This window comes from Anastrepha ludens, chromosome 4 (assembly GCF_028408465.1).
Source record: "Anastrepha ludens isolate Willacy chromosome 4, idAnaLude1.1, whole genome shotgun sequence".
In the NCBI taxonomy this organism is placed as follows: Eukaryota; Metazoa; Arthropoda; class Insecta; order Diptera; family Tephritidae; genus Anastrepha; species Anastrepha ludens.
Genome location: NC_071500.1, coordinates 13,664,394 through 13,677,088, shown reverse-complemented (window position 1 = coordinate 13,677,088; position 12,695 = coordinate 13,664,394). Strand labels below are relative to the sequence as shown.

At 40.6% G+C, this 12,695-nt stretch overlaps 2 protein-coding genes across 4 annotated transcripts in view; both read left to right on the top strand.

Moving 5' to 3' along the window:
* LOC128860283 (sensory neuron membrane protein 2) overlaps positions 1–12,695 on the top strand; it is a 96,366-nt gene that overhangs the window by 59,691 nt on the left and 23,980 nt on the right. The gene's annotated exons all lie outside the window — the stretch shown is intronic.
* Positions 5,448–11,109, top strand: LOC128860282 (uncharacterized). Of its 2 annotated transcripts, XM_054097705.1 has the most exons (2): positions 5,448–8,431; positions 9,023–11,109. In XM_054097705.1, the coding sequence occupies exons 1-2, from the start codon at positions 5,794–5,796 to the stop codon at positions 10,717–10,719; spliced, it is 4,335 nt and encodes a 1,444-aa protein (XP_053953680.1). In that variant the 5' UTR covers positions 5,448–5,793; the 3' UTR covers positions 10,720–11,109. The 2 variants fall into 2 exon arrangements, with proteins under 2 accessions (XP_053953680.1, XP_053953679.1); XM_054097704.1 differs by having other exon boundaries at positions 5,448–11,109.

Below are 12,695 nucleotides of genomic sequence, written 5' to 3'. Positions count from 1 at the left end.
CTCGTCCATCGATGCCTAAGAAGTTTCACTTCAAAAATTACAATGTTCGTTTGCCCAGTCATCAATTAATAAGGCGCACTTTAGCTCAAACAGCTCAATAAATAAGCAATCCAACTAATCGCAGATGCAATCATAAGACAAATGACTTATCGTCTTACCGCAAATTATATTATTATCGTATACAAGCCGCTAACTCATTTGTTGTGCGGAAATAAAATCTACTTTTTGTTACACAAGCAAAACCAGCCATAATAGCAGGCGACAGATTTTGGAGGCACCATAGGCGATGTACACATGTGGGTATGGATGTGTGTATGTATGTATGTTCGTTGAATAACGAGTATCGATACTCAAAAAAAAAGTCTAAAGAATGCATATCAACATTCTTAAGATGCACCTTGGAATTAGACTGGTTATGTGGTTGTCGAAGAGCCAAACCAAAAAACAAAACAAAGAATGTTGACGTCTGAGCTGCTCAATGGCTATAAGTGTCATCATTGAACTGCATACATTCATACACACACATACAGCATACACCACACACCACTCAGACGATTGCGATTTCCGATAGCATTCATGTTTACGCCAGTGACGTAGCACTCGAGCGGCTCTTAAGAGACTGATTGGCATCAGCAGCCACCCAATGGGTAACTAATCATCACCAACAGCCAACTAACGAACACACATCCGCACACATATACACTTACATGTGTATGAATGTAGGTGCATGTATTCGAAAGCACGCACCTCAATTATAACTGTTAGTTCGGAAGACAGCAAAACAAATGAACTGCTAACTAGTAATACTTCTCACCGATCAAGAAGCTTACTGCTGAGAGCTGTCATAAGTTATGAATCAATTTATTTGCATACATACATACATACATACATACGAGTATATATGAGCATATGAAATGTACGTAGCAAAAGCGCTGAGCGTTGAGTTTTGTGATTCTCTACAACATCAATAGCCAGTGGCTTTAATGGACGTGACAGTTGCGCAAACTGGTTATTTTGCTCGTCTTCTATTTAAAATATGAGTTATTAGCGGTTCTTCTTATTAATAATCTTCTTAAAATAAATATGAAGGAAAAGCTTACGAGAAAGTATTCAAGCCTAAGACAGGCGCACAATAACTGAAGGAAATAGTCAAGCGAAGTCAAACATAGCAGCTGAAGGAACTGTTATCTTGGCATGAAATGCGTCGTACGAGACAGATATTGACTACGGCTAAACTAAGATTATCTGTGGGTAGTTTTGTAATGTAGAAATGTAAAATTTAAAATTTAATTTAAAAGAAGAATTTTTAACAAGTAAGGAAGTGCTAAATTCGAACCCGACCGCGCACGTTTTAGTAAAATTTAATTTGGATTAGAAACAAACAAACTCATAGACAATGAAAGTGGTAGCCTGTAATCATTTCGGACGGACGGACGGTGGTTTTATCTAAACATGCGTGCGTTCCTACACGCCGTGTGTTCCGCGTTGTAGACAGTATATACTTCGTTTTACCCTCGTTCACCGCCAGACCCACTCGTGATGATTCCTTTTCGAGAGCAGAAAACGCAGCGGTGACATCTCGCATACAGCGGCCGATAATGTCAATGTCATCGGCGTACGCAAGGAGCTGGACACATTTGTAGAAAATAGTGTCATTACGATGCCCACCCTTCCATCACGAAGTTGAAGAGGTTGCATGACAGTGGATCGCCTTGTCTGAAACCTCGAACGGTACTGAATGGCTCGGAGAGGTTATTTCCTACCTTGACGGAGCTGGTTGTGTTGCTCAACGTCATTCTGCAAAGCCGTATGAGCTTCGCTGGTATACCGAACTCAGACGTGGTGGCGTACAGGCAATCCCTTATCGGGCTATCGAACGCAGCTTTATAGTCGACAAAGAGATGATGGATGTCGACTTGCTTTTCATGGGTCTTTTCCAGGATTTATATATCCAGCAATGCTTAAAAAAGGAGGATTGAGGCTGATTGAGGCTCTGAAAAGGATCTTCACAGCCTGTCTTGCATTTGGTTACATACCATCCCAATGGCAATGCGTAAGAGTAGTATTTATTCCGAAACCAGGAAAAGATGACTATTCCCTAGCAAACAATTTTTGACCAATCAATTTGAGGCTTGGCACGAAAGTGCAGAGGATTCTGGACAAAATCGATGTCTGGTGCACGAGAAAAGGTCTTTCCGTCAATCCGAACAAAACCACCATAGTATTGTTCACGAGAAAATGGAAATTGGATGGACTAAGTCTTCCAATACTGAAAGATGTGACACTTTGTCCCTCCGATAAAGATAAATATCTAGGAGTAATCTTGGATAAGAAGTTGATTTGGGAGGTGCACGTGTCACTGAAGGTGAATCGCGCGTTAAGGATTTTTCAGTAATGCCGCAGAGCTTTTGGTGAAACCTGGGGTCTGAAACCTGCTGTGGTCCTATGGATATACACAGCACTTATCAGACCGATTATCACTTACGCCTCTGTGGCCTGATGGCGACGGAGCATGGTTAAGTCCACAATCCAGGAACTATGCAGGCAGCAAAGAAGTGTATGTTTTTGCATTACGGGTGCCATGAGTACAACCTCTGGTGATGCCCTAAACGCTATGTTTGATTTGCACCCCCTGGATCTTAAGATACAACAGGAGGCAATAAAAGCAATATGTAGACTCCATAAATATGGTTTTTGGCACAAAGACGTAGCTTCGGGACACAAAGAAGATGCTATCTGAGCAGTATCCACTGTTTTTGGCACCTAAAGACGACCTGATACCCACACTTTTATTTGGAAGAAAATTTGATGTTAGATTGATGACGACAGTTATTGTGTGTTAGACTTCAATTAAACGAAATACTAATATACTACTTTCGTTATTTTAAAAACAATGGATCAAAAATAATTTCGTGTTTTCATTTCACACTGCTTCTTGATGGGGAAAAATACCGTTCAACCGAAGCAATGACTAGAAAAGTGTAAGCTCGGCTTATGTGTCTATAAAATACATACAGCTCGTGCAAGCAGCAAAATGACCAAGCTGACTGGGTTTATTTAGATTTATTATTAATTTATTTATTGGATAAAGTTGTTAAAAATTGGACTTATTCAAAAAATGGCCTTCCAAAAACAGGATTCCGGGACTCACAGGTGTTTGAAATCAAAAAGACAAAAAAGATTCTTGTTCAGTATGAATGCCGTTATCGTATGAACTACGATCAGTAAAAAATAAGATACAATTTTAAGGAATGGTGGGCGTTCAAAGATGAAAACCTGTTTTTCACCCATTTCTGTACTTTAAAGATTCGAAAAAATACTAAAAATTTGTTTTCCGAATGATCGTAGTTCACACGAAACGACTTCAATTGCGTTGTCCATGTGAATACCATTTTTTAAAGGTTGGCAACTTTTTGAACGAACCTTTTATGGACAAAACAGAATTTTTATTTTTTAACAATAGATCAAAAAATAAAATACTGAGAACAAAAATAAACATTTTTTTTTCTTTTCTGTTTTACATGCTTTTAAGGGGTTAGGGGTAGTTAAAGGCTCGAAGAAATGATGATTTTCGGTAACTTTTTTTGCTAGTCAATTGATTTATTTTACAAAAATAAAAGCATAGCATTAATACATCATGTTTCGACTTGACTTTGGCAAATTTTCAAAAAAAAAAAATAGTTATTATAAAGTTATCGCTGTTTGTGTGAAGCCCGTTTCTGCAGAAGTCCCTTGCGGTGATCATCACAAGTCCTTGGAGATTCATCTAAAATCAATCAGACAAGAGAAATTAGTTTTATTAATAGATAATTTTGTGCCTGATTGAAGCATGTGCCTGGCGGCCTCGGGAAATATTTTTCAGATTTTCGAGTAAAAAATCGACAATTAATTGTTTAAAAAAATCAAAATTAAAAAAAAAACCATCCTTCGATCAGGCACAAGTGTTTTATGTTTTTCAAAAGCAGTATATATTTTATTGAAGTCTATCAAACGGTTTATAAGTTACACCGATCACCAGTTCAAAAAACACAGTTTTGAGAAAAACACATTTAAAGTTTTGGTATCGATTCCGGAGCGCCCGAGCGCCCTTTGTTAATTATTGAATAACTCTAAAAGTATTGTATTTGTCGGCTTCTCTTCAAATTTTCATAAAATAAGAAATTTAAGATATTATACTTTAAGGAAATCCAATTCAACCTAAGCGAAAAAAATTGAATTGAACCTTGAACTTTCTTCTTGATTGGCGCGAAACACGTTTACGCATTTTTGGCCGAACTTGAACTTTATTTTACTAAAACTGAATAAGCTAAAAAAATTGAAAAAATTTCTAGAAATTTTCAACAAAGTTTGAAACTTTGCGTTACTCGTATGTGATTCTAATTGTCCCGTTAACTATATTAAAAAATAAAATAATGGTGGTGTGTTTATGATTTTGCAACAGGGTGTATATGAGAAGAATTTGTTGAGGTACGAATTAAAAGTGGTTAGGGCAAATACTTATAGGGTTTTTCAATTGGCGCGGGTCGATTTTGGCGCCCTGTGCAGCCATTTTGTTTTGGTGGCATCTGTCAAATCTTTTGTTTATTATTCAGTTTTTTATGCCAAATCATCATGGCAAGTTACACGATTGAACAGCACGTTCAAATGATAAAAGTTTATTATCAAAATCAGTGTTCATTAACGCAAACGTTGCGCGCATTACGCCCATTTTTCGGTAGACGTGGTGGCCCTTCCAATTTCTTATGGCCCATATTGAACCATATGGACCTAGACGACATGTGGTTCCAGCAGGATGGCGCTACGTGCCACACAGCAAACGCCATTTTATTCCATTTCAACATCTACCCGCCCTTATTGAAAAACCCTATATATAATATGAATGGATGTATTTAACAGTATTTAATCTTTTTTTATTAATTTTATTTATTTATTTATTTTTATTTATTGATAAGTTTTTTAAGCACTACCGCCATATCCGATGATAAATTACAGTTGTTTATTGAAAGGTTCACACAAAAATTCTCAGATGTGCTCGAATTAAAGTACAATCCAAAAACTACAACTTTTTAGCTTAGCCTCCTTAGCGTCTTGTCAACGCATACCAGCAATAATAAAAGAACAATTAAAATTATGCAATATAGATAAATCAATGACCACACCAACAACGCGACGTCCCCTCAAGATATCAACTGATAAAGCAGGCAGCACGGCCAGCGCGCGTTGACTTGCTGTTTAACCAGTTTTCTTTCTTTCGCGCATCTCCACAACGCTGTCCCACTGATTGACTGACTGCCTAATTAACCGACCGGCTGACTGGCTAACAAACTACAAACCACTCCATGGCGCAAACTCTGAGCGTGGCTGAATTATAAATAATCTGAATGTGCCTTAATGGCTGGACAGATAGGTGGCAGTTCGATGTGATGCTATGCGCAAATCGAGCTGGACATATAAGCGCGAGGCATCACTAAAATCAGTGTTAAACGATACGCGAGCGTGCAAACAAGCGAACTCAAATAAAGTAGTGGAAAAAATAATCAAACACAATAAGCTTTGGCACGCTTAAAATTAGCTAACAAATTTGCCATTTAGCAGTAACTTCATCTCTTTGTTTATCTCGCTGTGTGTCGTCTAATACCCGAGAATTTAGTAAAAATTATTGCGCCGCAGGGTAAATTGTGTGCCTCCCGCGCGTTTATCGCGTTCGCGTTACGCGGAAATCTAAAGGCACTTATACCAGTCAATCAAAATAATTCCACAACTTAAAAAAAGTCAGCATTTCTAAAGTGCACTATGGGCGCAGGCGATTTTTCCTGCGCTTTTGTATTTTTCGCGCGCGTTTTTTACATATTTCTAGCTTTTAGTGTCACCATCAATGCCAAGGTTTTCGACCGTTGCGAATTGGCACAAGTTCTACACAACCAACACCATCTGGATCTGCACGAAGTGGCGACTTGGACTTGCATAGCCCAGCACTCGAGCGATTTCAATACGGAAGCCTACGCGGGTGGGCTGGACGGTGGCTCGCATGGACTTTTCCAAATTAGTGATGTGTATTGGTGTTCACCACCTGGCAAAGGACTCGCCTGTAATCTGCCCTGTGACCGTTTGTACGATGCCGACTTAACCGATGATTTAAGCTGCCTGCGTATTATTTACGATGAACATCAACGGCTCTCCGGAGATGGATATAATGCGTGGAATGCATACCAACAGTTTTGCCGCCATGGTGTCGAGAATTACGTACAGGATTGTTTTTCAAACGAACGTATATTGCCAGGCGCCCGGCAACCTGCTGCTCATAGCCCCTTCGCCAGTGCCCCTGCCCCATTCTATACACCAACAGCATTATCAATTCAATCGAACTCAATCAGCAGCAGCTATTCCACACATAAACGTGGTAAGGTCTACGAACGTTGTGAGCTGGCGCAGGAACTATACTACAAACATAAAATGCCAATGGAGCAAATTCCCACATGGGTTTGTATCGCTCAACATGAATCCAACTTCGACACCTCCGCCGTGGGACATTTGAATACGGATGGCAGCGCTGATCATGGGCTGTTCCAGATCAGTGATCTCTATTGGTGCTCACACGATCGCTATAGTGGCGGTAAGGCTTGTGGACTGCAGTGTACTAAACTTCTGGACAACGACATAACCGACGATGTCCGCTGCATCAAACGCATACATAGTGAGCACACGCACATCGCAGGGGACGGCTTCTCCGCTTGGTCCGTCTACAACCGAAACTGCCGTAACCAACAGTATGACTTAATAGCCTCATGCTTCAAGGATCAAACCTTCCAACATGCAGCTAAAACACACGCTAACGCTTCACCCGTTTCGTTCCACTCCCACACACCGCAAGCATCCGTACACCAACCATACCACGCAAATCCCTTCCTCAAACACATTGGCAACCCACCGAAATCCACACCAACACTACAATACCAACCAACATCCATAAACACTTACACACAGACACACAACACAAAACCACACAAGGGTAAAGTTTATAAACGTTGTGAATTAGCTCAAGAATTATATTTTAAACACAAGTTTCCAATGCAGGATATAGCTACGTGGGTATGTATCGCCCAACATGAGTCCAACTACGACACATCAGCAGTTGGACGACTCAACGGCGATGGCAGCGCAGATCACGGCCTCTTTCAGATAAGCGATCTCTACTGGTGCTCACACGACAACTTTGGCGGCAAGGCTTGCAACATTCCGTGTGCAAAGCTACTCGACGCTGACATTGCCGATGACGTCAAATGCATAAGGACAATACACGAGGAGCACACGCGCATCTCGGGAGACGGTTTCACAGCATGGACAGTTTACAATGGGAATTGCCGCAATCAACAGATCGAACAGGTCTCTGCCTGCTTCGACAACAACAAGATAAGTAAGACAGAGCAGTTTTTAACTACAACGCAGGTGGGTGGCAGCAAAAATAACAGCAAACAATCAACAACAACAGGGCTGGCAGTGGCGAAGGGTAAGATTTATAAGGAATGTGAACTGGCGCAGGAGCTGTACTACAAACATGGAATGCCGCTAAAGGATATACCAACGTGGGTTTGTATTGCTAAGCACGAGTCTAGTTTCAATACGGCAGCTGTAGGACGATTGAATGCAGATGGCAGCGCCGATCATGGACTCTTTCAAATCAGTGACCTCTACTGGTGCGCCCATGAGGAGTATGGCGGCAAAGCATGCAACATTCCGTGCGGCAAACTACTGGACTCGGATATCAGCGATGACATCGAGTGCATCAAAACGATACATGCGGAGCATACGAGAATTTCAGGTGATGGTTTCACGGCTTGGGTTGTTTACAATGGACACTGTCGCAACCAGCAAGTGGAACGTGTGGCCAGTTGCTTTCCACCAGAGGAAATTGCGAAAGCCCAACATGCTCAGCCAGTGAAGGAAACACACGCAGTTGGTTTTGAAAAACAATCGAACAGTGCAGTGGGTAAAGGAAAAATATACAGCAAATGTGAATTGGCGCAAGAGTTATACTTCAAACACAAAATGCCAATGAAGGAAGTGCCCACCTGGGTTTGTATAGCGCAGTACGAGTCAAGCTTCAATACTGCCGCCGTGGGACGCCTAAATGCAGATGGTAGTGCAGATCATGGCCTTTTCCAAATTAGTGACCTTTACTGGTGCTCTCATGATAGCGTCGGCGGCAAAGCCTGTCTGATTTCTTGCAACAAACTCTTGGACAATGACATCACCGACGATGTGCGCTGCGTGAAAACTATTTATGAAGAGCATACACGTCTATCTGGAGATGGTTTTACCGCATGGACGGTGTATAATCGAAATTGCCGCAACCAAAAATTGGATCGCATAAGCTCCTGTTTCGACAGCAACGAACTGCAGAAAGCACATCAAGCCAGTCAAAGTGAACCGAGTGAGAAGCCAAGCTATATGACAGATGCTTACAATATTAACCAAATAACATATTTGTCTAAGAAAATAGAAGCTAAAGACGAATTGCACCATCCATTTGTGAATAATCCATTTCTAAATCAATATAGCGCTGTAAAATTTGTGCCTGCCACAGCGACGCCTAAAAAAACAACTGCTAAACTTGCTACTCATGCCGTCACTAACGAAGTCGTTCCATCAAAAATGGTCTACATAAATAATCCATTCCTAAACCAATTCATTCAATCATCTCAATTCAGCTCAGCGACAACATCAAAGCCTAAAATCCATACTAATGTGGACCCTACCAACTCAATTTCCCTCCCCTACGCTTCTAATCCCTTTTTTAGTAACCATCAACAAACTGGCACTAAAGTGCAAATGTCGTCGCCATCCCCGCAAAGCCTACAGAAATTTAACTTGCACTCCAACCCATTTCTAACTAAATACATCAGCCCAACACCAAACTCAGCTCTCATTGAGGCAACCCACAAACAAACATTCACAGCAGTGCCGCCGGAGAAACAACTTGCAACGCAGTATCAAAATAATCCTTTCCTTCAAAAATTTACAGCCGCTACGCATAGCTTAAAATTACAACAACAAACTCATACGACACCGAGCGGCACGGAAAAAACGAAGCTGCACGTTTTCCCAACAAGACCTTATGTTAATAGCGATCTGTTTCGCACGACGCCAGTGAGGACCCAAGCCACGTCTACCCAACACAAGCTCGGCCTTGAAATGCAAAAACCTAGCGAAACAACAAAGGGAAAGTATGTGATTACAACTACCCCACCAGTTACGCGAAAAACTCAAACTCAATATTATGCAAATTTGCTCACCACCACTACAAGGAAGCCTACAACGCAGACAACAGCGATACGCAAACCAATAGTAGAGGCAGAGCATAAAAACAAGCAAACAACACATGCTGGAATAAGCCCTACGAAACGGCCGAGTACAACAACAACATGGAACTGGCGAAATCAGTCGCTAGTAAAGCCCACAAAAGCGCCTTCAACACAGAAAACAACAAGCACCACCAAGCCGCATACAACAATACAACCCAAGACCAGCGTGAGTGCAACAAGAGCGCCACATACAACAGCAAGGACCACAAAGCTACAAAATACACAAAAGTCCGTAACAGCCATTAGTAGTACCCGCAAAACAGCACCGGTCACTACAACCCAAAAACCAGCGACTACGAAAATGTCATGGGATTACCAATGGCAGAAGCCTAATAGGGGTACCACGAGTAAACCAAGAACAACACAGAAAAAACTAACCACAGGAACTAGAACAACACAAATCCCTCAAACCAAGAAGTCAATAAGTACTACAACAACTACAAAACCCACAACTGAGAAAATTTCGACAAGAACTACCTCAAGTAAAGCTGCTTACACTACCAAAACTGCCACCATTGGAACCGAACGACCAAGCACAGCTGCCACACGAAGACCTACAACTACAGTGAGATCGCCTTTAACCCAAAAGACTTCCGTTGCAATAAAAACTACAACACGCCCCACTACAACAACGCAAAAGACAACAAAACGTACAACTACCAGTCGTAAAAGTTCAACTACAAGAAATAATCAACTACAATACTACCTCACGACTACTACACGAAAACCAACAACTACTATAAGAACAACGATAACGCAGAAGCCTTTCGCTTCTTTCGCTACAACAAAAACTAAAACCATAACAAATATAAAGAATTTTACCACCACAAAAGTGCCATATACAACTAAGAAGGTGTCCACAATTTCCCCGATTACGCAGTTTAAAACAAAATCACAAAACTTCTCAATCACAACGCGCGCTACTGCGAAAACAACGGCGGCGACAGCAACCAAAAGAATTACCACTACCCGCACAACTGCACGAAAACCCGCTTTGTATGCAACCAGCGCGGCGAGTGCAACGAACCGAAAGCCGAATGCGCCTACAACAAAGGTTAGCACAACAACACTCAAGCCTAAAATAACGGTATCTTCAACAGTCACAACAACAAACCCCTACCATGACGATCCCTTCAGTCACCCATTCTTTGCCAAATACAAGGAAAAATTCGAAGTATTCGCCTTGACAACCACACGAAAGCCAGCGAGCACCGTGAAATATCAAGCCCAAACACGATTCGGTGAGGAGAGCGAATACCTTCAACAGTTCCGCAACCACACGGCGGGCAATGTTAAAACCGTTTATGCCTATGCTTTTGGACAAAATGGCACACTGACAGGACACTACGGGAGGTAGGAGATGCAGCAAGGCAAATCAGCTCCACGCACTCGAACAAATAAATACTCGATTTTTGAGATACACACAACCGAAAGTGGAATTCAAATAATATTAAGCGCCTAGCGTAGAAGAAAAGTTGCTTGCGAATTATGTGATGCTGTCTAAATGTGATTTTTTTATTAACTGCACTTTAAAAGAGGGCCGGAGTAGATATAATTCTGAAATTACAGCCCTAGTTCAAACTATTATTTTTTAAATATTTTTTAATTGTTATGTTTTGCAAAATATTTGTTAATACCTACAAATCACCTACATACTTTCCCCACTGTGCACTCGAAAAGTATATTAAATGTAAGATCTGATTAATATTTTAGCATAATTTTACGGTAATAAAACATTAATAGAATATTTGAATAAGAAAGAAAAAATGCGTTTATTAAATTTGCTTGTTTTTGGTTTGCAGCTGTGTAGCGGGGCTGAACACATCGTTGCTCATCAAGAATGATGGCATATCAGATTATGCAGATTAAAGGGGAATTTCGCGTGTAATTTTGCAATGACTTAATTTTAAAGCAGCTAAAAGAGCGAACTGTGCGAAGTACCGAAATAGCGAACGAAATTTTGCGAACCAAAATTAAATGTTATTTCAGGTTAATGTAAACATAGAAGAGAATATTCGTGTAAAAAACCGAAGTTGTTTGTAAACAAAGAAAAAATGTTACTGAACCTGACCAGAAAAATTACGTCAACGCAACAACTGATTCTGAGAGCCGTATAACGGCACCCGCGATATGCGGAACTAAGGTGTTCATTAATAGTCAATGGCAGCAAGATGAAGATTTTGAGATGGGCGCCAAAACGGGAAATGGCAAAAAATTACTATCAATTAAAAAACAAAAACAAGATAGATGGCATTATTGTGGCGCGCGATAAAACTCATTTTAGTAATTGTGTCAATTGTCAAATGGAAACCACTTCTGTTGGGTGATCCGCAATCCAAAACCAACAAAAACAAAAAGTAGAGTGTTGGAAAAAATAATAGAAATATAAAGACATAATTAGTTACATTTTATGGAAAATAACAGTAATAACTTCATTTCATTCATTTTTAAGCACATTTTTGAAAAAGCTTGCTTTGAAATGCTTATTCGCAGTTTTAAGTGGGATAAAATCAGTTTTTTTTTTATTTTCTGCGGCAAAGCCAGCTAAAAATTAAATCTAGAACTTTTTTTCAAGCGACGTTTAGGTAAACTTGATTAGGAATTAGGGGAAAAGAAGACCATTGAGTAATTCAGAAAATCGGGAAAAAACTCGTGCTCTATTGAAGGTGCAGCACTCGAAATGTAACCAACTAAAAAGCCATAAATTTAGTTTGAAAAATTACTTTTATTCAATTCAAAGTAAAAAATGTGTGAAAATAAAACAAAATTAAGAATAAAATTACTTTTGTTCTATATGACTACCTTTTGCCTTAACTGTGGCCTTGAGGCGGCCCACAAACGAATTTCAAGCTGCCCGAATGGGACTTGCAGGTGCTGGCTGGTGAATCTTTTAGCTCGGATCTCGCTTTCCAAAATGTCTCAAAGAGAATAATCCATCGGATTCACGTCTCGTGAATTTGAGAGCCATTGTGTGGAGGTTATGGAGTTCGGAACGTTGTTTTTTAGCCATTCTTAGTTCACTCAAGCTTTGTGAGACGGTGCCGAGTCCTGTTGAAACGTCCACGGTCTGCCACCGAAATGTTTATCTGCCCACGGCTTCGAAGCAACCTCCAGAATACTTTCCCGCTAAAACATTCGCATTTACTTTGACGCCAAGCTCGATAAAAACGGTTGGAGAGCGCCCATCTGCGGTTACATCGGCCAAAACCATTCCCTGTGGCGGATGCTACCTCCTATTGCCCAATCGATGACTCAAATTCCCTTATAAACGGTCGGTAAAATAAGCCCTATCGTTTTGGGAGTTTACGAATTACTAAATTTGAAAAAATTTCT